Source organism: Dasypus novemcinctus, chromosome 13, assembly GCF_030445035.2.
Source record: "Dasypus novemcinctus isolate mDasNov1 chromosome 13, mDasNov1.1.hap2, whole genome shotgun sequence".
Classification (NCBI taxonomy): domain Eukaryota; kingdom Metazoa; phylum Chordata; class Mammalia; order Cingulata; family Dasypodidae; genus Dasypus; species Dasypus novemcinctus.
In genome coordinates, this window is record NC_080685.1 from 54,698,961 (window position 1) to 54,723,730 (window position 24,770).

Below are 24,770 nucleotides of genomic sequence, written 5' to 3' on the forward strand. Positions count from 1 at the left end.
AGGATGATATATGTAATCTAAGGAAACCACAAAGAAAACATGTAAAAGATATACAGAAAGAAATGAGAAGGGACTTAAAATGGTATTATACAAGAAATCAAATTAATATGTACTTAGACAATGGAAGAATAGAAGGGGCACAAAAGGTACAAAACTTACAAAAAACCAACTAGCAAATTGACAGAAGAAAGCTAGGCATCACCAGTAGTTGCTATAAATGTAAAGGGATTAAACTTTCCAGGAAAAAAGGCACATATCAGCAGAATGGATAAAAAAGCATGACCCAACTATATACTTTTCACAGGAAACTCACACTATATTTCAGAAAAAAGAAGTTAGAAAGTGAAATGATGGAAAAAATTTATACCACACAAATAGTATCAAAAAGAGAGCTAGGGAGTTATACTAAAAACACATAAAATAGATCTTAAGTCAAAACCTATTGTAAGGGACAAAGAAGGTCACTATATATTGCTAAAGGGGTCAATGCAGCAAGAAGACTTAACAATTACAAATACATATGATTTAAATTAAGAGACCCCAAAAATATAAAGCAAATATTACAGATAGGTGACTTAAATGCACCATTTTCAATAGTGGGTAGAACATCAAGACAGAAGCTCAATAAGAAACAGAAAATTTTAATACTACTACTAACCAACAACCCCCAACAGACAGATAGAGAACATGTCAACATAGAGCAGCAGAGTACATATTCTTCTCTACTGCACAGTGTACATTCTCCAGGATAGGCTGTATCTTAGGTCACAAAACAAGTCTCAATAAATTCAAAACTACTCAAATCATACAATGTATCTTCTCCAAAAGGGAAGATAACATTTCCTACCTCATTCTATGAGGCCAACATCACCCTAAAACCAAAGTAAGATAAAGATACTACAAGAAAAGAAAGTTACAGACCATATCTCTTATGAATATAGATGCAAAAATCCTCAAAAAACAGTAACAAAACTAGCAATTCTAGTCCAATATCACATTAAAAGAATTATATACCATGACCAAATGGGATTTATCCCAGATATACAAAGGTGGTTCAACATAAGAAAATCAATTAATATAATGTACCACCTTAAAAGAATGAGGGGAAAAAATCCCTGAAAAGCATGTTCATCTCGACTGATGAAGAAAAGGCATTCAACAAAACCCAGCATCCCTTCTTGATAAAAGTACTTAGAAAACTAAGAATAAAAGGAAACTTCCTCAACATGATTAGAGACATCTATTTTAAAAAAAACTACGGCTAACATCATACTCAATGGTGAAAGATTGAAATCTTACTCTCAAAAGTCAAACACAAAACAAGGATGCCTAGTTACCACTGCTATTCAGAATTGTACTGTAATTCTAGCCAGAGCAAATAGCAACAGAAAGAAATAAAAGACACGCAAATAAGAAAGGAAGAAGTAAACATTTCACTGTTTGCAGGTGACATGATTCTAAATATAGAAAATCCCAAAAAATCTATACATAATCTACTAGAATAAGCAATTTCAGCAATGTGAATGTATATAAGACCAAAGTTAACAATCTGAAGAAATCAATTTTTAAAATTCCTTTTATGATACCAACTAAAAGAATCAAATATCCTGAAATAAATTTAACCAAGGAAGCAAAACCTTACACAAAATATCACTATACGAAATCAAAGACCTAAATAAATCGAAGTCCATTACATCTTCAGGGAACACGAAATATTGTTAAAATGTCAATTTTACCCAAAGCAATTTACAGATTCAAAACAATCCCAAAGTTTTAACAGCCTTCTTTGCTAAACTAGAAAAGCTAATCATCAAATTTATATGGAAAGGTTAGGAGCCCCAAATAGCCAAAACCATCTTGAAAAAGAACAATGTTGGAGAACTCACACTTCCCAATTTTAAAACTGTATTACAAAGCTACAGTAATCAAATAAGTGTAGCATTGGCACAAAGGAAGACATATAGCCCAATGGAATCAAACATAATTCAAAAATAAACCTACACATCTACGGCCAATTGATTTTTCACAAGTGTGTAATGTCCACTCAAGAGGGAAAGAATACTCTCTTCAAGAAGACGCCCATGGGAAGCAGACTTGGCCCAATGGATAGGCCATCCGCTTACCACATGGGAGGTCCATGGTTCAAACCCTGGGCCTCCTTGACCGGTGTGGAGCTGGCCCAAGCGCAGTGCTGATGCGTGTAAGGAGTGCCGTGCCATGCAGGGGTGTCCCCCGCATAGGGGAGCCCCAAGCGTAAGGAGTGCCGTAAGGAGAGCCGCCGAGTGTGAAAGAAAGTGCAGCCTGTCCAAGAATGGCACCACACACACGGAGAGCTGACACAACAAGATGATGCAACAAAAAGAAACACAGATTCCTGGTGCCGCTGATAAAGGATAGAAGTGGTCACAGAAGAACGCACAGCGAATGGACACAGAGAGCAAACAACTGGGGGAGGAGGGGAGAGAAATAAAAAACAAATCTTAAAAAAAAAAAGATACCCAGATGCAAAAGAATGAATACAGACTCCTATCTCATACCATATAAAAAAAATTAACTCAAAATAGATCTAAAATCAAAACAAACTATAAAAATCCTAGAAGAAAACACAAGAAATGCATCTTCAAAGCCTTGTATTAGGCCATGGTTTCTCAGACTTTACAACAAAAGCATGAGCAACAAAAGAAAAAATAGATAAATGGGACTTCATCAAAATCTTTTTTATATCAAAGGACTTCTCATCACAAAAGTAAAAAAAAAAACCCTATAGAATGGGAAAAGATATTTGGAAACCACATATCCTGTAAGGGTTTAATACCCAGAATATAAAAAGAAACCCTACAATAACAATAAAATGACAAAACTGAACTCAAAAATGGGCATAGACTTGACTAGACATTTCTCTAAAGAAGATATACAATGGCCAAAAGCACATGAAAAGATGCTCAATATCATTAGACATTAGGGAAATGCAAATCAATACCACATTGAAAATACTAGAATTGCTACTATTAAAAAATCTAAAAATAAGTTTTGGAGAGGATGTGGAGAAATAGGGACACTCATTGCTAGTGGCAATATAAAATGGTACAGCCACTGTGGAGAACAGTTTGGCAGTTCCTCAGAAAGCTAAGTATAGAACTACCATATGATCTGGCAATCTCACTTCTATGTATATATTCAAAAGAAATGAAGGTGCATCTTGAACTGATATTTGGGCACCAATGTGCACAGCAGCATTATTCACCATTGCCAAAAGATGGAATCAATCCAAAAGTCCACCTACAGATGAACAGATAAACAAAATGTGGCATATACATACAATGGAATAGTATTCAGTCATAGAAAGGAAGGAAGTTCTGATGCATGCGACAACATGGATTAACCTGAAGTTATCATGTTGAGTGAAATAAGCCAGACACAAAAGGACAAACATCGTTATGACCTCACTGATATGAAATACCTAGAATAAGCAAACCCATAAAGTCAGAAATTCCAATACAGGAAATGGGAGCCAAGGTGAGGGTAGGGACCAGGAAGTTAATGCTTAATTGATATAGAGTTTCTGTTTGGGATGAAGGAAAAATTTGGATAATGGAGAGTGGTGAGAGTAACACAACACTGTAAAAGTAGTTAACACTAGTTAATTTGAATGTGGTTAAGTGGGGAAATTTGAGGTTGTATACATTACTAACATTTTTTTAAATCATAGGACTGTACAGCATAGTGAATCCTAATGTAAAATATAGACTTTAGTAAATAACATAATCCTAATAATCTTATTTAATCCATTTTAACAAAGGTACCCACAGTAATGCAAAGAACTAAGGATATATCGAAAATAAAGACATGTATGAAAGATGTGTAAGAGTAAAACTTTATAAAGGACAGTAACTTACTTTAAAGCTCTAATATCTAATACAATGTGGTATTGCCACAGTGATAAAGAAATAGGTCACTGAAACAGAAAGAACATAGAAACACCCATGTGTATTTGAACAACGATGTATAATAAAGGTGGCACTTCAGAGCAATGGGGAAAGGATGAACTTTTTAATAAAGGATGCTTGAACAATTTGATATCCATATAAAAATAATTCTAAACCTCACACTACACATAAAAATAAATTTCCAAGTAGATTAGAAATCTAAATATGAAAGATGAGAGAATAAAGCTTCTAGTAGACAGTATTAGAAAATGACTTTATGGCCTCAAGTAGAGGCATTTTCTTAACCAGACACAAAAGGTACTAACTTATAACAAAAGAGATGGATAAATATGGCTGAAAGTCAAAAACTTTTGTTCATCAAATAACACCATTTAGACAATGAAAAAAAACAACTCAAAATATGGGGAAAATATTTAAATATATATATTATATATGCATTGTATGTTATATATGTATACACATTTGACAAAGAAAACATGACTTGAATATAGAAACAACAAACCATTAAGAAGAGAAAAAAGTGCAAAAGTCTTAAACAAGTACATCACAATAATGTATATTCAAATGGCCACAGAACCCACGGCCAGGGGCTCATAGTCATTATAGAAATGAAAATTAAAAATACAGCGAGATAGCAATACATATACCAAGACTGGCTAAACTCAAAAAAGTCTATTGATAATGAATACTAGCAAGAAGAGAGTACAAAAGGAATCCTCACAGATTGCTAATGCGAGAAACCAATACGTTTAGGAAAACAGTTTGGCATTATTAAATCTGAAGATATATATAACCCTATGACTCATTATTTCCACGTATGTACAGACACCTGGACACGTATATAATATTGGTAATAGCATTGTTTGTAAACAGCACATAATCTGCTGGCCAGACCAGAAAAGTGCATAATAAAGAAAATAATAAATAAATAAAAGAGACAAGTAGGTTTCTTTACTGTCACCCTCTCCAAAGCCCTTGGAAACTGGCCTGCACCCCATTATTGAGTCCTTAGCCCTGGTTTGAGTAGTTAAACAAGTTGAGCGAAGGGTCAAAGAACAGTGGTAACAGACATCTATTTAACATTAAATCCTTAAACAAGAGGGACAAACTGAACATCTAAGTAAAGTCAGCATCAGAATCAAGAGGCCTAGACATTAGCAAAAATTACAAGACATACAAAGGAAAAGGAAGCTATGACTCAGGCAAAGGAACAAATCAAAGCTCTAGATGAGACATAGGACTTCAGTTAATCAACAAGGTTCATAAAATCTCCTAAATCAAATCATGAAGTTGAAGGAAAATATGGCTAAAGAAATAAAAGGCACAGAGGGATTACTACCAATCACTGGCTGGTGATGCAACTAGAAAAAGCCCTTGAATAAAAGGGGGAAATGGTAAAGACAAATGAGTTTATACAGCTAAGAGACTTCAAAATGAGTCGGGAGGTCATCCGAGGGCTCGTGCTTACAAAGGTCTCAGTAGGATCATAGCCACAGTAGATACAACCACAGGTACTGGTGCTCCTAAGGGCTACAGAGACACACAGGTTCTACAGTCATGACAGATGGCTATGGTGTTCAGTGCCTTTCCAGTGGGCCCTACTTTGGAATTTGTGCTCCTGAATGTGACGGAGTTGGACTCAGATGTGACCTTTCCACACGTCTCTTCAGTCACTTTTACTGAACCTGTGATTGGTGCTGAGGTTGGTGTATACTCAGGAGACTTGAATCTCTGGATTGGCCATGTGCTAGCTAGGCCCTGAGCCTCAGCAGTGTTGCAACACCCACTCTCTGGGTTGTTGGATTTACCCAGGTCAGCTAACAGAGAGGTGAAGATGGTCAGCTACCACAGGGAACCAAGAGTGCCTACAACTGCAAGCAGGAGAATCCCATCTATCAGCCATGTGGGATCTAAGCCCCCTCTCAATTGAGAGGTGGAGTGGATATCACCATCCCAGGGTCCACAGGATGGTAGAATAAAATATGGATTAGAATGAACTTACTGGTATTTTACTATAGAACTATTCTGACTCTAGCAATGGAAGAAATTGTTTCATTGATGTGGACACAGTGGCCATGGGAGTTGCTGAGGGCAGGAAGAGGGAAGAAGAGGTGTGATGTGGGAGCATTTTTGGGACTTGGTGTTGTCCTGAATGATACTACAGGAACAGATGCAGGACAGTATATATCCTGCCATAACCCACTGAATGGACTTGGGGAGAGTGTAAACCACAACGTAAACTATAATTCATGTGGTGTAGCAGTGCTCCAAAATATATTCACCAAATGCAAGGAATGTGCCACAATGATGAAAGAGGTTGTTGATGTGGGAGGAGCAGGGGTGGGGTGGAGTGTGGGGTATATGGGAAACTCTTACATTTTTTAATGTAACATTTTTTGTGATCTACGTATCTTTTTAAAAAAAAGAAAATTTAAAAAACTGAAAATAATGAAATGAAAGATAATAAGACAATGAGGGAAGCAGATGTGGCTCAAGCGACTGGGCTCCTGTCTACCATATAGGAGGTCCAGGGTTCAATTCCCAGAGGCTCCTAGTGAAGACCTGCTGGCCTGTGCAGAAGTGCTGGCCCACACGGAGAGGTGGCACAGCAAGATGACTCAATAAAAAAGAGACACAGAGGAGAGACAATAAGAGACACAGCCGAGCAGGGAGCTGAGGTGGTGCAAGAGATTGAGTGCCTCTCTCCCACTCTGGAAGGTCCTAGAATTGGTTCCTGGTGCCGCCTAAAGAGAAGAGAAGCAGATACAGAAGAACACATAGCAAAAGGACATATAAAGAAGACAGCAAGCACAAAACAACAAGGGGGTACAGGGATAATAAATAAAAACAGAAAAAAGACGACACTGAGTGAGCACAAGGAAAAATCTGGAATCTTGGGGAGAAAAATAACAGAGCTTATAGGAAGTAGTAAGATATAATAAATGGAATTAAAAATACATTAGAGGCACACAATAGCAGATTTGAATTCATGGAAGAAAGAATCAGCGACAAAGGAAAGAACAACTGTAATTGAAGAGAAAGAAGAACAGAGAGAAAAGAATGGAAAAAAATAAACAGGGGCTCAAGGAACGGAATGTAAAAGCTACAGTGGTCAAAACAGGATGGTATTAGCATAAACACAGATGTACTGATCATTGGAATCGGTATGAGAATTCAGAAGCAGACCTCACTTCTATGGTCAACTGATTTTCATTAAGCCTACCAAGTCCACTTTTGTGGGACAGAACAGTCTCTTTAACAAATGGTACTGGGAGAACTGGATATCCATAACCAAAAGAATGAAAGAAGACCCCTATCTCACTCCCTATACAAGAATCATCTCAGGGAAACAAATGTGGCTCAACCAATTGGGCTCCCATCTACCATATAGAAGTTTCAGGTTTCGATGCCCAGGGCCTCCTGGTGAGGACAAACTAGCCCACGTGGAGTGTCAGCCCACGTGGAAATGCCGCCCTGCACAGGAGTGCTGCCCAGCATGGGAATGCTGCCCAGCTCAGGAAAACTGTCCCATGCAGGAGTGCTGGCCAATGAGAACAGCTGGCACAAGAAGATGATGCAACAAGAGACACAGAGGAGAGACAATAAGAAGATGTAGCAGAACAGGGAGCTGAGGTAGCACAAGAGAGTAATCACATCTGTCCCACTCCAGAAGGTCCCAGGATAGGTTCCCGAAGCCACCTAAGAAGAATATAATCAGACACAGAAGAACACACAGTGAATGGACAGAGAGAGCAGACAACAGGGGAACGGGGGTGGGGCAGAAATAAATAAAATAAATCTTTAAAAGAATAAAAAACAGAATCATCTCAAAATGGATAAAAAACCTAAACATAAAAGCCAGGACCATAAAACTCCTAGAAGATAATGTAGGGAAATATCTACAAGACCCACAAGTACGTGGGAGTCTCTTAAACCTTACACCCAAAGCATACAAGCAACAGAAGAAAAAACAGATAAACTGGACTTCCTCAAAATTAAACACTTCTGCACTTCAAAGGACTTTGTAAACAGGGTAAAAAGGTAGCCTACACAATGGGAGAATATATTTGGATTCACATATCCGAAACATGAGCCATCCATATTCTGTCTGCAGGAGACTCACTTTAGAACTAAGGATCCAAACAGACTGAACGTGAAAGTTTGGAAAAAGATGTTTCATATAGATAGTAACCAAAAATGAGCAGGGGTAGTTTTATATATATATATATATAATATATATATATATGATACTTAAAGATATGCTACAACTCAACAATAGGCGAATGACTCAATTAAGAAATGGGCAAAAGACCTGAATTGACATTTTCCTAAAGAATTTTTAAAAAAAGACAAAAAAACACATGAAAAAATGCTCAGCATCACTGGCTATTAGGGAAATGCAAATCAGAGCTACAATGAGATATCATTTCACACTTACCAGAAAAGCCACTATTAACAAAACAGAAAATTGCAAGTGTTGGAGAGGATGTGGAGAGGTGGGAATGAATGGTACAGCCACTGTGGAAGTTGTTTGGCGGTTCCTAAGAAAGTCAGATATAGAACTACCATGTGACCTAGCAATATTGCTACTAGGTATATACCCAGAAGAACTGAGAGCAGTGACACAGACAGACATTAGCACACCGATGTTCCAAGTGACATTATTCACAATTGCCAAAAGATGGAAACAACCCAGGTGTCCATCAACTGATAAATGGATAAATAAACTGTGGCACAGACTCACAAGGGAATATTATTCAGCTGTTAAAAAGAAATGAAGTCGTGAAGCACATGACAACATGATGAACCTGGAGGGCATTATGTTGAGTGAACTAAACCAGGCACAAAAGGACAAATATTGTAGGACTGTGTGATTATGAACTAAATATAAAGAGCAAACTCAGGGAGTTAATACAGGTAGAATGCAAGTCATCAGAGAAAAGAATGTGGTTAAAGAATAGAAAGGTGAGGTTTAATCTGCACAGAATTGGTAAAAAAAGTTGTTTATAAATGTTTGGAAATGAATAGAAATGCTTAAAGCACATTCATAGGATTTGTAATTAGTAGTGCTAACTTATGTGTGTGATAGCGGTGTGGGTTTTTTCTTTTTTGTTTGGTATAATAAAAATGTGCTAATACTGATTGAAGTGATGAATGCACAACTACTTGATTATACCAAATGCCACTGAAAGTACATCTTGGATGGACTGTATGATTTATGAAAAAATAATAATATAAGGTGGGTTGAGGTAAAAATACAAATTTAAGATAAGGACTATAGTCTGTAAAACTTTAACAACGCTCTTTCCTAATTTGTTAAAATGTTTCACAAAAATGCAAAGTGTTTGGGTGAGGTGATACATGGGAGGCCTGTAGGATATTATGCATGTTTGTTTTATAAGTTCACGACTTTTACTATACACTTTTTTTAGGTATGTTCATGCATGATTAATAAATGTCAATAAATTGTTTTTTAGATGAAAAAGAAAGTAATAATCTGCCTCCTAGTCAGTCTGCATTTTACTTAAGATTAACTACAAGCTATACTAATACATTAACAACTATATTTCACTCTGAGGATTAAACATGCAAGCATACTTGATAATACATCCAAGAAGAAAATATAACCAGTCACACTTCATTCTGTTGTGAATGAAGTATTAATCAACTATATTTTCTAGACTAAAATTTATTACAGACTAAAAATCACTACTGTAGGCAAATCCTATCAGAAATTAATGAAATATAATCAAATGAATAAATGCTTCAGATTCTTAAGTTCTTTAACCTAGCTGCTCAAAATCTCCTGTATAGTTAAAACTAAACTACTCAAAAGTCACTTCACCATGGATACATCAAAAACAGAAATCCAAATTATTAACAGTATAGTCAGTGCACAAAAGTTACTAACATTCAGGACTACCGGGAACTAGTGTGTTTCTTGGTTAAATTGAACACTATAAGAAAATATGATCCAAGGAGAAAAGCCAATCAATCAAAAGAATTGTTTTAAACCTAAACAAAAATCAAGCTGAAAATTACTAGAGCACAATGCAACCAAAAGTTTAATAACAGAAATACAGAAACAATGCTATTAATAGTTATGTGATCATGGCAATACCATACAAGAAGGTGTCATTGGAGGTCAACATCCACAATCAGAGAAAAGGCAAACTAAGATCAAGAAGAGTTATTAAGAAAACAATTCTCTATTGATCCCTCATGTTTCTGCACATGGTTTGATTGCTTTAGTTCCAGACTACCTTTCCAAGAATATACGTATAGCAAAAACCCTGGCAAGATAGTGATTTCCTCCACTATACTAGTTTTCTGACTAGTATAATAAAAAGGTCTCCACCTAGGGCAAGCAATGGACAGGTTTGTGAGCAGTCTCCTTTAAAAGACTGGAGTATCCTAAACTTAGGGTTCTTCAGCTGTGACACAAACCCACTATATATGAAACATCTACTAGGATACACATGCACATCTCCCTCATGAGACTTTGGGGTCTGGCGTTACTGATAAGGATAAGAAACTGATGATGTCAGTTGTGCTGTGAGTAATAAAGTCTTTCATCTCTAACCCTGGAGTCTCTATGAAACTGTGGCAAGCTAACTCTACATGGCTAGTTAGTAACAGGACAAAAACTTCAGACTCTTCACAGTTTTTGACACTTATATGCACAATTTTAAACCTATCATTTTATTGTAGGCATGAGTGAACATTCAGAGAAACAGTGATTAATATACTAAACCTCAGTGGCTAATAAATGCAGATAATTTCATTTAACCCCCAGGAATCCTCATGCTTGGACTGCTCACTTCACTGATTCATTTATTTATTCATTATCAGTTACTTTCCTATGTACTGTCACTTTCAATGAGTTTAAAGGCTAAGACAATTTCTCCTGCAATACATATTCCAATATTTTAAAAGGAAAAGGATGTAAAAACCACTAGAACTAAACAATAGAACCCTAATATAAAATATGGAATTTAGTTAATAACTATAATATTGGTTCATCAATTGTAACAAATGTACCACACAAAAGCAAAATGCAAAAAAGAGGTAAAACTGGGTGTGTAAAAGGGAATATAAAGGAACTCTGTACTATCTGCATGATTTTTCTGAAAGTGTATAACTGCTTTAAAAAAAAAAAACGTTTTCAACAGAAAAAACAGTAAAAAAAAAAAAAAAAGTGCATGAAATATAAAAACCGGTCACCGTTCTAGAGAAAATTTTCTATGACAAAAATGGTGAGTGAATGTGTTAAATTAATAATTATTTCCATACATTATAAAAGTTTTAGCCTTATTACTCAAAGTGTGACCAAAGACCAAAGATGAAAAGCATTGATACTGCCTGAGGCTGGTTAAATTGCAGAATCTCAGGCCCCAACAAAGGCCCACTTAATTAGAACTTACATTTAAAAAATATCTTCAGGTGATTCTTATTTACACTTAAGTTTTAAGAAGTAATGCATGACAAGGCATTGAGACAAGTAAGTGAAGGGCTATCACCTCCTACCCACCGTACAAAAAAAAATCGAAACAAAAGTAAATCTTAAACTTATTCAGATAATACTTTTTTAATAAACATAATAAGATCACAACTGTTAAATAAGCAACAGTTAAGAATAAGAGGGAGGGACAAGTTGGCGGCAGAGTAAGGAGCTCCTGAGTCACCTCGTCCTATAGCGCAGTTGATAACCACCCAGAGCTATCTAAAGCATCTGGTTGTGGGCCCCAGGAGACCAGAAGAGTATCTGCAAAGTCCCTGAAAGTATGGAAGGAAGAGACCACCCATCTGCAGAGAATATTCATGAGTAGAGATTTCCAAGCAGCAGAGGCCAGTGTTCTCGTATCAAGCCACCTTGAAAGTTATTCCATGGCAGGAGTTGGAGCTGCATTTCCCAAAAACTGGGGGAGAAGAGACAGTTGGGCACCAACTTCAGCTATTGATTACTAAATTCAGCTAGCCAAAGTATAATCCTAAAGTTTAAACCTGTCCAAGTCAGAAAGAGGCGAGTAGCTGCCATTCTGACTCTGCCCCTGGTATGAGGGGAAGAGGGGTTGACTGAAAATAACAGTGCTAGTAGGAACCAGCTTCTTTCTACTCAGATCCAAATGCAGCTCCAACCTAGGCCCCAGCCCCACCTCCAGCAGGGAGGAAGCTGGGGGTCCTCCACCAGCCTCTCTGGAAAACTGCAGGCCAAGCCATGGAGGCTGGTGCCCATCTTCCACTGGCGGCACAAACCGCCTCAGGAACTATTCCGTGGCTGGAGGTGGAAGCTCCATTTCCCATAAACGGGAAAGGAAGAGACAGTTGGCCACCGTCTTCAGCTACTGATTAGTAAAGTCAGCTGGCTAAAGTATAATCCTTAGAACAGCTCAAGTTTTAACCTGTCCAAGTCAGAAAGAGCTGGAAGCTGCCATTTTCCTCCTCCAGCATGAGGGAAAGAAGTGCTGACTGAAAATCACAGTGAAGTGCCTTCTTTCCACCAAGATCAGATTGCAGCCCTAGCCTAGGTCCCAGCCTCACGTCTGGCAGAGAAGAAGCTGGGGGGACTTGCAGCAGCCCTTCTGGGTAACTGCAGGTGCTTTCAGCTGGCACAGACTGAATAGTCGGACACCTGGGAATCCATCCCTGAATCCCAATATGATAGGAGAGAAGCTGTGTTGCCTCAACCTCTCCAGGCAATTGCAGGCACTTTCAGCCTACAAGAACTGGTATGTAGAGTGCCTTCTATACCATCCCCCTCCCCCCAACACCCCAAGGATAGGAGGGGGCTGGTGTTTCCTCAGCCTCTCAGGGCAACTGCAGGCAATTTTGGCCTGTGCAACTGCAACAGTTGTGAACCTGTGGCTCCACCCCCACCCCCAAAAGGACAAGAGGGACATGTTTCCCCATCCTCTCTGGGTAACTGCAGGTGATTTTGACCCACAGAGACTGAATAGTCGGGTCACCTATAGCTCCATCCTAGCCTTCAAGTAGAAGAGGAGAGATGGGCTTCTTCAGTTTTTCCAGGCAATGGCAGGCACTTTTAGCCTGCACAGACCAGATTATGGAACCTCTGCCACCCCCTAACAGGATAGGAGGGGCCTGGTGTCTCCACAGCCTCTCCAGGCAATGGCAGGTACTTTCGGCCTATAGGGACTGACTTTTGGGTGACCATGGATCCATCCCACCACCCAAAAGGACAGGAGGGTGCTGGTGTTTCCTCAGCCTCTCCAGGTAACAGCAGATACTTTTGGCTGACACAGACTGAAATGTTGGGTGTCGGTGGTTCTGTTCCTACTGCCCAAAGGGGAGAACTCCCACAGCCTATCAAGGCAACATTTTAAAAAGGAAAACAGAAACATCTTAAAAAAGAAAAGTGAAGTTGTAGGACTCTCAATTCCGGACTTTAAATCATATTATCTAGCTACAGTCGTAAAAACAACATGGTACTGGCATAAAGATAGACTCCTAACTAATGGAACTGAACTGATGGATCAGTAACAGATGTTCACATCTATGGTCAAGTGATTTTTTACTAACCTGTCAAACCACCCAGCTGGGGCAGAACAGTCTATTCAATAAATGTGCTGGGAGAACTGGGCAGCCATGCCAAAAGAAAGAAAGATGACCCCTATCTCATACCTTATACAAATATTAACTCAAAATGGACCAAAGACCTAAATATAAAAGCAAACACCATAAAGCTCCTAGAAGAAAATGTAGGAAAACATCTTCAAGACCTGGTGATAGGTGGTACATTCTTAAACTTTACACTGAAAGCATGAGCAACAAAAGAAAACATGGATAAAAGAGACCTCCTCAAACTTAAACATCTTTGTGAGTCAAAGGATTTCGTTAAGAAGGTGAAAGGGCAGCCCACTCAATGGGAAAAAATATTTGGAATCCACATATCTGATAAAGGTTTGATTTCCAGTCTATACAAAGAGAACATACAACTCAATAATAAAAGAGCAAGCACTCCAATTAAAAAAAAAAATAGGCAAAAGATTTAAATAGATATTTCTCCAAAGAGGAAAAACAAATGGTCAAAAAGCACATAAAAAAAAAAAATGTTCCATATCACTAGCTATTAGGGAAATGTAAATCAAAACAATGAGATAACACACACCAAATAGAATGGCCATTATTTAAAAAACAGAATATAAGTGCTGGAGAGGATATGGAGAAATAGGAACACTCCTTCACTGTTGGTGGGATTGTAAAATGGTGTAGCCTCTGTAGAAGACAGTTAGGTGGTTCCTCAGGAAGCTAATATAGAATTGCCATATGATCCAGCAATACCTCTACTAGGAATATATCCAGAAGAACTAAAAACTGCCATACAAACATACATCTGCACAACAATGTTCATAGCAGCATTATTCACAATTGCCTAAAGATGGAAACAACCCAACTATCCATCAACCAATGAGTGGATAAACAGAATGTGCTCTATGATACTGCAGTAAGAAGAAATGAAATTGGGACATATATGGTAACATGGATGAATCTTGAAGACATTATGCTAAGTGAAGTAAGCCACACACAAAAGAATATTTCATGGTCTCATTAATATGAACTAAATATGAAGAATAAACTCATGGAGTTAAAAACCTAGAGTATAGGTTATTAGGAGATGAGGGTTGAGAAAAACTACTGATGCTCAGTGTACATAGAAGTTTTAATTAACTTGACAGTAAAAGTGTGGAAATGGATAGAGTTGATGGTAACACATTACAACGAGTAGCAGCTGATTAATAAATGGTATTGTAGCTGAAAAGAGTAGTCTAGGGATGTAAATGTCAACTGAAAGAAAGAGAGAGAATAATCTAGGGACTGAATAACACAGTGGAATGAGAATTGTGGTTGATGGTACATATGCAAGAGTGTTGTTCTGTAAGCCAGAGCAGATGTATGTCACTAAAGCAGAGTGACAGAAATGTGAAGCACAGGAAAAATACCATTGGTGTGACCTATGGACTGTGATTAATAGTAATAGTGTAATATTTTTGCATCAATGCCAAAGATGTACTGTGTTGATAATGGGGGATATGGAAAAAATGTGCCAAATGTACACTATAGACCATGGTTGGTTGTAACAGTCTAATGATATTACCTCATAATCCATAACAAATATTCCACCACGGTGTGGTGTGTTGGTGAGAAAGTACTGTGTAGGAATTCTACACATGTGCATGATTCCGTAAGTTAACAACCTCTGTAATAAGAATATATTTTAAAAACTAATTGGGGAAGTGGACTTGGCCCAATGGATAGGGCATCCGCCTACCACATAGGAGGTCCTCGGTTCAAACCCCGGGTCTCCTTGAGCCATGTGGAGTTGGCCCTTGTGCACTGCTGATCGCACAAGGAGTGCCATGCCATGCAGGGGTGTCCCCTGCATAGGGGAGCCCCACGTGCAAGGAGTGCGCCCTGTAGGGAGAGCTACCAAGTGTGAAAGAAAATGCAGCCTGGCCAGGAATAGCGCCGCACACATGGAGAGCTGACACACAAGATGACGCAACAAAAAGAAACACAGATTCCCGGTGCTGCTGATAAGGATAGAAGCGGTCACAGAAGAACACACAGTGAATGGACACAGAGAGCAGACATCTGGGGGAGTAGAGGAAGGGGAGAGAAATAAATAAGAAATATTTAAAAAAACACAACAACAAATTGGGTGGGTTTGAGGAAAAATACACCAAATATAAGATATAGACTATAGTTATTAGTAATAGTTTAATGATGTTCTTGTATAACTTGTAACAAATATTTCACAACAATGCAAGGTGTTGGTGGAGGGATAATATATGGTACCCCTGTACAATGTTATGCGTGTTTATTTTGTAAGTTCACAACTGTTTTACTATTTACTTACTGTTTATGGATATTAATGTATGAATAACAAACATCAATAACAATATATTTAAAAAAAGAATCACACAAAAAAAGTTAAGAATAAGAAAACTCTATAATCATGTAATAAATATTCAGGTAGCAATATTAGCATAATCCAGAAAAGTCTAATCTGAACCAAGTCAGATAAATATTGAATAGTAAAAAATAAATCATCAAAAGAAGGGGAACTATCATATTAGGATCATGGAAAATCCAAACAGTACACACCTAGAACACTTAAATCAAAATAAAAATATCTCTTATCTTTTAATTTGCAAAAAGAAGTTAGGTCAGAACCTAGCACACAAGAGACAGCTAAACATTTTTTTAAATAAGTAAACAGTACTCTAATTAGATAGCTCAAACTACAACTATCAGAGACTTGAGACAGGAGTTTAAAGACAAAACTGCTTTGAAAGTTAATTAATTTAGCATGCTAACCAGAGCTGACCATTTTGCCAATTTGATTTTCCCATATTTTCGGAAATGTGTGAAGTAACTGAGGAACTTTAATAAACTTTAAGAATATTCTGGCAATAATTTTTAAAATTGTCTTTTAGCAATCCTGCATGTCTTAGATCTTCCAAGTTCTAAATAGGTAGCTATATTTTCATTTGTTTTTGCCACACATTCATTTACTCATGTAGAAAAAAATGTAACCCACTCTACTTAAGGTTTTGTTATCTATACTTTCCTATGTTTGCTTTTCATGGTAAAGGGAAGGTTGTCACCTGATAATTTCTATTCTATAGCTTTAAGATTAAGTCATTGTATTCAACCTTATTGAAAACTTTTTAGTGTATCTCCAAAAAAGAATATTTTAAATATCAAATTTTAAAAGTTAAAATAATGAAAATCTCTTAAAAATGCAAATGCATTTGAAAGGTATAAATCATTTTTTTAGCCTAAAATATTTTCACAAAATGGGAATAGTCAACAATAGTAAGTGAAACATTATGTAAAACACAAAATAATATACCTCTCTCTTATTTCTTCTTGCAACTTTGAGGAATTCCATAAGGATCTGTAGTTGGGCTGCGTGTGATTCCTACAACAGAAAATTATAATTGTTCTTTTAAAAATATGAGTTGAAAGTTTTCTTTATAACCTTAGTAGGATCAGTATGAAGCAAATTTATATATTCATTTATGTTAATCTATTACTGCTATTTAATATTTTCTGATTTGTTAATTCACATTTTTAAAAGAATGTCATTTTCCCCAAAATAAAAACTAATTTTAAGAAACAAGTGTTCTGAATTACATCCCTCAGCTACCATGCTGAAAAAACAATTTATAGGAAATGTCAAGTCTGTTATCTGACTCTCAGCCGTCTCTGCTCCAACCAAACTAATACAATATAAAATATCAAAACAGAAATCATAGTGGAACCAGGATAGTTTCCAGATACTAAAATCACTTTCCCCATAAGAACCTCATTTGCAAAGGTAAGCATAATAAAAGACAAATGTCTGTATTTTAGAAGTGAAATTTATTTCTAGTCATTATCTATTTACTCAGTTGTGAGAAGCAAATCAAACATTTAAAAGCAAACATTTTTAAACATCATCAAGCAGAAAGGGGAAGGGAAGGGGGAATAAGTAACCCAAATTGGTAACTGAAACGAAGATGAAACAGGTATGTGACAATTATAAGCCTTGATATTTTGTGGGTACTAAGACCCAAAAACACAAGTGGATATCTTTTAAAATTCACAAGAGAAGCCAAGAAGCTAGAGGTGAATTTGATAAATATATGGAAAAAGGATATTAAAAGCTAAAAAAATAACAATAAGAGATACTTTATAGACAAATGTATTTCTATTATTTTCTCATGTATTTGAAAGGGAGACTAAAAACGCCCAGTGTAGTAATACCAAAACAAAAAAAAACATAAAATAAACAAGGAAGATTAATATAACTTTCATTTACCTGGCTATCCAACACAATTATATGGAGTATTCTTTAAAATAGATACTGACTAGGTCCAAATTTTAAGAGAGTCTCATTTTTTTTGGCCTAGGAAAGGTTTCAGGAATCCAAATTTTAACAAGTGTCCCAGATGATAAAGATAAACCAGTTAAAATCTGAAGAATCTGAAGAATCACTAAGATATTATACACACTATAAAAAAGTATGGTCACCCTATATCTACAGAGTTGATCTGGGGTGGGGGGAAGGGGAAATCTTGGCTTGTTAAAAGGATAAGGCAAAACTGATCAATGACATTTTAAATCAAGGTAAATAAGGACATGTAAGGAACTTTACTAATTGACAATTAGAGTAGAATATGCCTCATAAATACAAATGAATTATATGCTTTACAATTGAATGAATTTGGAAAACACAATCTCATGAAATTTAAAAAGTGAAATTTTTTCTTGCATAACAAGCCAGCGTTTATGGACTTTATTAGACATACTCTTGAAAAGTGGGCTAAATCTCAGAAGAGCTCTGTGTCCCAACAGTGATTACAATTCCAAGACCTCTTCATCTTTCTTGGGATTTCTCTCTACTGATCACGTATAATTATCTACAGATTACTTGGCTAGAGAAAAAAGACCACATTTGTATACATAAAGAAACATACACTGCAGAGACTACTAATAAATAACAGTTCATTTACAAAGGAAGTGTACTACCTTCAAAATAATAAGTTTGACTACCTCCCATGAGTCTATCAACTAAATCATGCATATAGGTCAAGAATACAACTGATTTATAGAATGTATGGGTTAAAAACTCCCTAAGTCTCAAGGTCAAAGAGAAAAATAGGACCAACTATGTACTAGGAATTTAGTACATGATGCCTTTTTCTGCAGTTTAATATTCTGTAAAGGAATGACTTCAAGAAAGGACATAAATGGCAAACTATAAATGTAAATATGAAATATTATAGAAGAGTGGCGGTAAAAAGAAAATGCTCAAAGATGGGAAGAGCATAGCTAATTATATGAAAATGATGCCTAGAATTATGATGTTTTGTTAAAACGGTCTCAAAAATTGACATAAAAATAATCCCAAGTCTTTTTAATCCACATTTCTTAGAATTGCCAAAGCTTCCAAAAAGACAGTGATGATTTACCTGAATTCTCTCATTTTCAGATGAGGAAATTAAAGCTATGAAAAAGAGTGGAAAGAAACAGACTTAGAATTTTAGTCTCTACTTTCAGTGCTCTTTGCAAGATAGCAAGTTTTTGTCATGTTTATCCCATCTGATTCATAGTTAATTAACTCAAAAAAGAGCATGTCTACTATCTGAAATGGAATATGCATCAAATTTTTATAAAACTGCTTTTTCTATTTTTTTTCAATTAAATTTTTTAAATTCTAAGAGTCAGAAATAATTATCCCAACTATGGAAATGGAAGCAACTGCCGAATATCAAAGCCTAATACAATTATATGTGTAAATGGTATAATTAATTATTCTTGTTTCATATCCAGGCTTTGGTGGACACTGATGATTTGGCATGCTAGATAGCTTTCTGGCTGGGAAAAAATGCACTGCTAAGACTTATGTAAAAACATCCAGTATTACTGATCTTTATATTTTACACTTTCAATGAGTAACTTTGCTCTTATGAATTCATATTCCAAATACAGTTGATTCTACAGTAGTTTCTTAACAGAAGAGTAACTGGCACTTTGAGGGATGAAATATAGCCTTGCATAAGACTTTCCCGGTAGAGAAATTTAGGCATGTTAAAAGAAATAAAGAAGTAAATAAAATGACTAAAAATTGAAAACATTACTTCTAGGAAGCTGGTATAAGGGATAAGGATTATTGGGATTGAGGACTGGTTATTTTTGTTATGAACTTTGTTAATATGATTTTTGTAAAGCATGAGTTTTTATAACTTTCTTTTTTTTTAAGGTTAAGGAAAAGAAGGGAAATGAAGGGAAAGGGAAGAGAAAATGTAAAGTGAAAGAAAGGAAAGAGAAGAAAAGAGAAACTTTCCAGGTGAGCTGACAGGAAGTCAAGACTTCTAAGATTCTAACTTAAAAATCTTATATAACATTGCATGAGTGGTTCTACCAACTTAACCTCAAATTCTCTATTTATAAAATAGCAGGTCACAATTCATAAACAAGAGACATTTTGCCATAGCTTACCTCAAACATTACTTTTAGGTAATGCTTTTTCTCTACAACATATTCTATTCCTTAAATATATTGTCAAAATAAAAGTTCTAAAGGATATCCACATCTGTAGTATGACTGACTATAAGAGCCTTTAACCTGGGGTACATATATACCTAAAAATGCATGTATATCCTCCAAAATACATGTTTGCACAGATAGTTCAAGAAAATTAATTACCAAATCCTCAACCTTCCATATGTCTCTTTCCTGAAATTCACCAGGTATCACTCCAGTTCTCAATTCAAGCTTCTTTCAAATTTTCTCTTCTCACTCTTTATAAGGAGTAGGGGAGGGAGGTCATGGAGAAGCATATCTTTTACCCACCCAGTTTACCTTGATGCATTGTGCACTGCCCTGGCACATAAAGTCTCTGGGACAACAAAAGAGAGCAATATAAAATACTGCTGTTTAAAAAAATAGAATGACTGAAAACAGAGTAGATACCAAACCCTTTTGTAAATTAAGTTCTTTTCAACTCTTTGCATTGAACAGATATGAAATAAAAAACAGGAAAGTTGAAAAATGCACAATTCTATTATAAAATCAATATAAGATATGAAAGGAAAAGTGGACAAAAGTGAAAAAAATGGAGAATTCTATAAGGGAAATTGAAAATAAAAGAACAAAATATAAATCCTAGAAATGAAAAATACAAATCTGAATTTTTTCTAAAAAATTCATTGGATGGGGTTAAGAACAGACTGGACACAACAGAATAAAGTGATTACAAAATCAAAGATTCAATGTAAATTATTTAAACAGATGCACGGAAAGAAAACAAATAAGAACAGAGCATCAGAAATATAAAACAGTAATAAGATATGACTGGAATCCAGTAGGAAAGAGAGAGCAAAGGGCAGAAGAAATGATGGTTCAGAATGTTCAAAGATACATCCTCTTGTTCTGTGAAACTCAAGTAGGATAAACAATGAGAAATGACACCTAGGAATATCATAGTCAAACTGCTGAAAACATATTTTAAAACTAACATATAACACCTCCAGGGTAATCTCCTCAAAATGGCCTTCTATGACTATTAACATCTTCTTTACATGGCTATATAATCATATAAAGTCTTTACATGAATTTCATTTAGTTATTTTTAATAAATATAGTTCTATGTGACTTGAAACAGAATCATATTATTCTCCATCCCCTTTTCACTCCCCCCCAAAAAAACCTTTCATCTATTCCCTGCCTCCCCTGGCATTTGCACATAGCCTACATATGCTGCTTCTTTATGACTGCATGCATTATCTATTAATTTACCACAATGGAAGTTCAGGATTCAGGTTGATCAGTCATCTGTTCCTCTAACACACAAACAAAGTCATGTGCATACATACCTCCTTCTACCTTCCATCTTTCTAATACAGTTTTATCATAATTTTGGATACTCAATAAACAGTGGTTTTACTTTATGAGCATGCAGCATGTTATGATTATTTTTTCTTTGCTATACACTGTTTTTCTGGAGTTAATAATTGTCACCTTATGTCTGCTTGATTTTCTAAGTACTACTCACTAATTCAACCCAAGCTCTAAAATTCTCTCTAAAATTTGCTAAAAATTCTCTCTTAATATGTTGACAATCAATTCATCAATTTCATATTCTGGGACAAAGCTCTTAAACCTTCTGAAATGCTCTAGTCTTGACAGTTGGCTATTTTGTAGGTCTGCTACAGAACTGCTATCTTAGCATCTCCCTTCCTCATCATCCTGGAGATTTCCTTTACTTCTTTTTTGTTTGTGGGATTCCCTATTTTTTGTGTCCTACATTGTTTTTCCTAATTTATTCTTTCATTTTCATATAACATACACTTCTTACGAAAGGGTTTATAAGAAATAACATTTTTTAATCCTTCAATTGTGAATTGCTTTAGTCTGTTTTCACATCTCGGGCTACTTCTGACAGATATTCAAATTTAGGCTGAGAATTATTCTCTCTCAGAATTTTGAAGACTTTGTACCCAGGACATTAGATTCCAGAGTGGCTGTGGGAATTCCTCTGGCATTTTGATTTCTAATCATTTGCATATGATCCAATGTTATCTCTGTGGAAACTTACAGGATTGTTACTAGTGTTTATTTGACTTTCTTTTTTGTTTTTTTTTTTTTCAGTTTAGTTGTAGGTTTACAAAAAAATCGTGCAGAAAGCAGAGTTCCCATATACCTCCCCTCACACACACAGTGTTCCCTATTATTAACACTTTCTGTTAGTGTGGTACTTTTATTACAATTTATGACACATTATCATAATTATGCTATTAACTAGTCCATAGGTTACATTACATTTCAGATTGTACAGTACAATCCTATGGTAAGATACACACAAGCAAAACTTTCCCCTTTTAATCACTTTCAAATACACAATTCAGTGGTATTAATTACAGTCACAATGTTGTGCTGACATCACCACCATCCATTACCAAAATTTTCCATCATCACAAAAAGATACTCTGTACCAACTAAGCATTAACTACCCATCCCCCACCCCATCCCTGGTAACCTATCTTCTAATTTCTGATTATGAATTTGCAGATCTAGTTACTTCACATAAGTGAGACCATACAACATTTGTCCTTTTGTGTCTGGCTCATTTAATTCAACACAATGCCTTCAAGATTCCCCTATGTTGTCACACGTATCAGAATGTCATTCCTTTTTGCGCTGGGTAATATTCCATTTATGTCTATTTCCACATTTTCTTTACCCATTCACTGGCTGATGGACACTTAGGTTGCTTCTACTTTTTGGCAACTGTGAAGAGTACCATTACCAACAGTGTGCAAATACCTGTTTGAGTCACTGCCTTCAATTCTTTTAGTATATACCTAGAAGAGGGATTGTCAGGTTATAGGGGAATTCTATACTTAACTTTCTGAGGAATTCCCAAACTGTCTCCCACAGCTGCTATACAATGAATGAGTGTTCCTATTTTTTCACATACTCTCCAACACTTGTGATATTCACATTTCTTAAAATAGTAGTCATTCTACTGGTGTGAAATAGTATCTCATTGAGATTTGTTGTTTGGCATTTCCCTAATGGATAATGATATTGAGTATCTTTTCATGTACTTACTGACCATCTGAATATTTTCTTTGGAGAAATATCTATTCAAGTCTTTTACCCATTTTTTAAATGAGCTTTTTGTTGTTGAACTATAGGATTTCTTTATGTATTTTAGATATTAAACACTTATAGAATATGTGGTTTCCAAATATTTTCTCCATTCTGTAGTTTTTTTAACTTTCAGGACTAAGTCTTTTGATGCACAAAAAATTTTAATTTTGATGAAGTCCCACTTAACTGTTTTTTCTTTTGGTGCTCATCATTAGAATTTTAAATTTCATAATGATGTATCTTAGTTTGAGCTTATTCTCACATATCTCATTTGTGTTGATATTGAGCACCTGAATGGACCTTTCAATCTAGAAACTCCTATTCTTCCATTCTCAAAATTTTTCAAGATTTGATGATTTCTTCTTTCTCTTTATTCATGTCTCTATTTTTGGAATTCTTGTTATTTGGATGTTGGGTCTTTAACTTTTTCTCAGGTTTTCTCTTCTTCCTATCCTTAATATTCTACTCTGCTTTCTGGGAGATATTTCTTAGTATTAATTCCCAACACTTCTATTGAGTTTTCATTTTCCTACTATTTTTATCGTCCAAAAGACTTTGCCTTTGAATGACCCTTGCATATAACATCTTGTTCTGGTTTCATGGAACAAAAATCTATCTAAGCATATTAATACTATTTATTTATTTACTCACATTTTCATCTTGCAAGGCCTTTTTCCACCACTTTTTTAGGTTTCCTCCCTCAACTTCCATTTTGTATTAACAGCTGAGTGTTAAGAAAGATCATGAGAAGTACATGATCATTTTTCTAGGAAACAGTTATATTGGTCATTTTTCTTCTAATGATTATCTTCCTTGCCATATCTTTCCCCTCTCACATTTGTGATTTGGAGGTGAAAAACAGAAGTTATTTTTATCTACATAAAATTCTTCTAGTGGATATCCATTGGCAGCAGCAGTAGTATTAAAGATTTAACCAAGAGCATCTAAAGAGATATGAAATGAACCTAAGACATCCTGTTTCATGTAATGAAATATAAGTAAGTTTAAAATTGTATTTATTTCATGTAAAAAATATAAGTGTGAAATTCCATCTATTAGTCAGGGATTGAATATTTTGTATTATAAGGAAGACACACCTAAGCATTAGCAGTTACCCACCCTGACCTACCTTAATAAAAAAAGAAGGTATTTATTCAGAGAATGAGAGAGAGAGTAGTGCACACACATAAAAGGAATAGCCAAACTTTGGAACCATGACTTCACTGGGAAATTTAAGTAAATGAGATTAGGGACTTGAATGTTGCTGAGAAGCTTTTTTTTTTTTTTGGTGCCGCTTGTGTCTGTCTCCTTTGGATAGTTCTGATTTTCTCTACTCAGATTTAATCACATGATAGATAATGTGGTCACCTGCACTTCATTTATATTTATAGTTCCTGTCCAGGCACATTTATCTTATTTATCCTAAAAACTAACACAATTGTTTCTCCAGTGTTTCAGCAGATGAATAAATGAGCACAGATTGGTTAAATGACATAGCCAAGCTCACCTTGTAAATGAAGGAAATGGAAAAAACATGCCTGGTCATATTCAAATCTCATAAAACTAAATCTCATATTCTTTTTTTAACCTTTACTATTGATATCACACCTTCTTTGCCTTTGCCTCAAAAATATTTTATTGTTAACTATATTCTAT

At 35.7% G+C, this 24,770-nt stretch overlaps 1 protein-coding gene across 3 annotated transcripts in view; it reads right to left on the reverse strand.

Annotated features, from left to right (window-relative positions):
- Positions 1 to 24,770, reverse strand: part of COP1 (COP1 E3 ubiquitin ligase) — a 262,696-nt gene that overhangs the window by 177,965 nt on the left and 59,961 nt on the right. For all 3 annotated transcript variants that reach the window (XM_004476672.4, XM_004476671.4, XM_023584129.3), the window contains exon 6: positions 16,825 to 16,893. In XM_004476672.4, the coding sequence (XP_004476729.2) occupies positions 16,825 to 16,893 (69 nt within the window). The remainder of the gene's footprint in view (positions 1 to 16,824; positions 16,894 to 24,770) is intronic.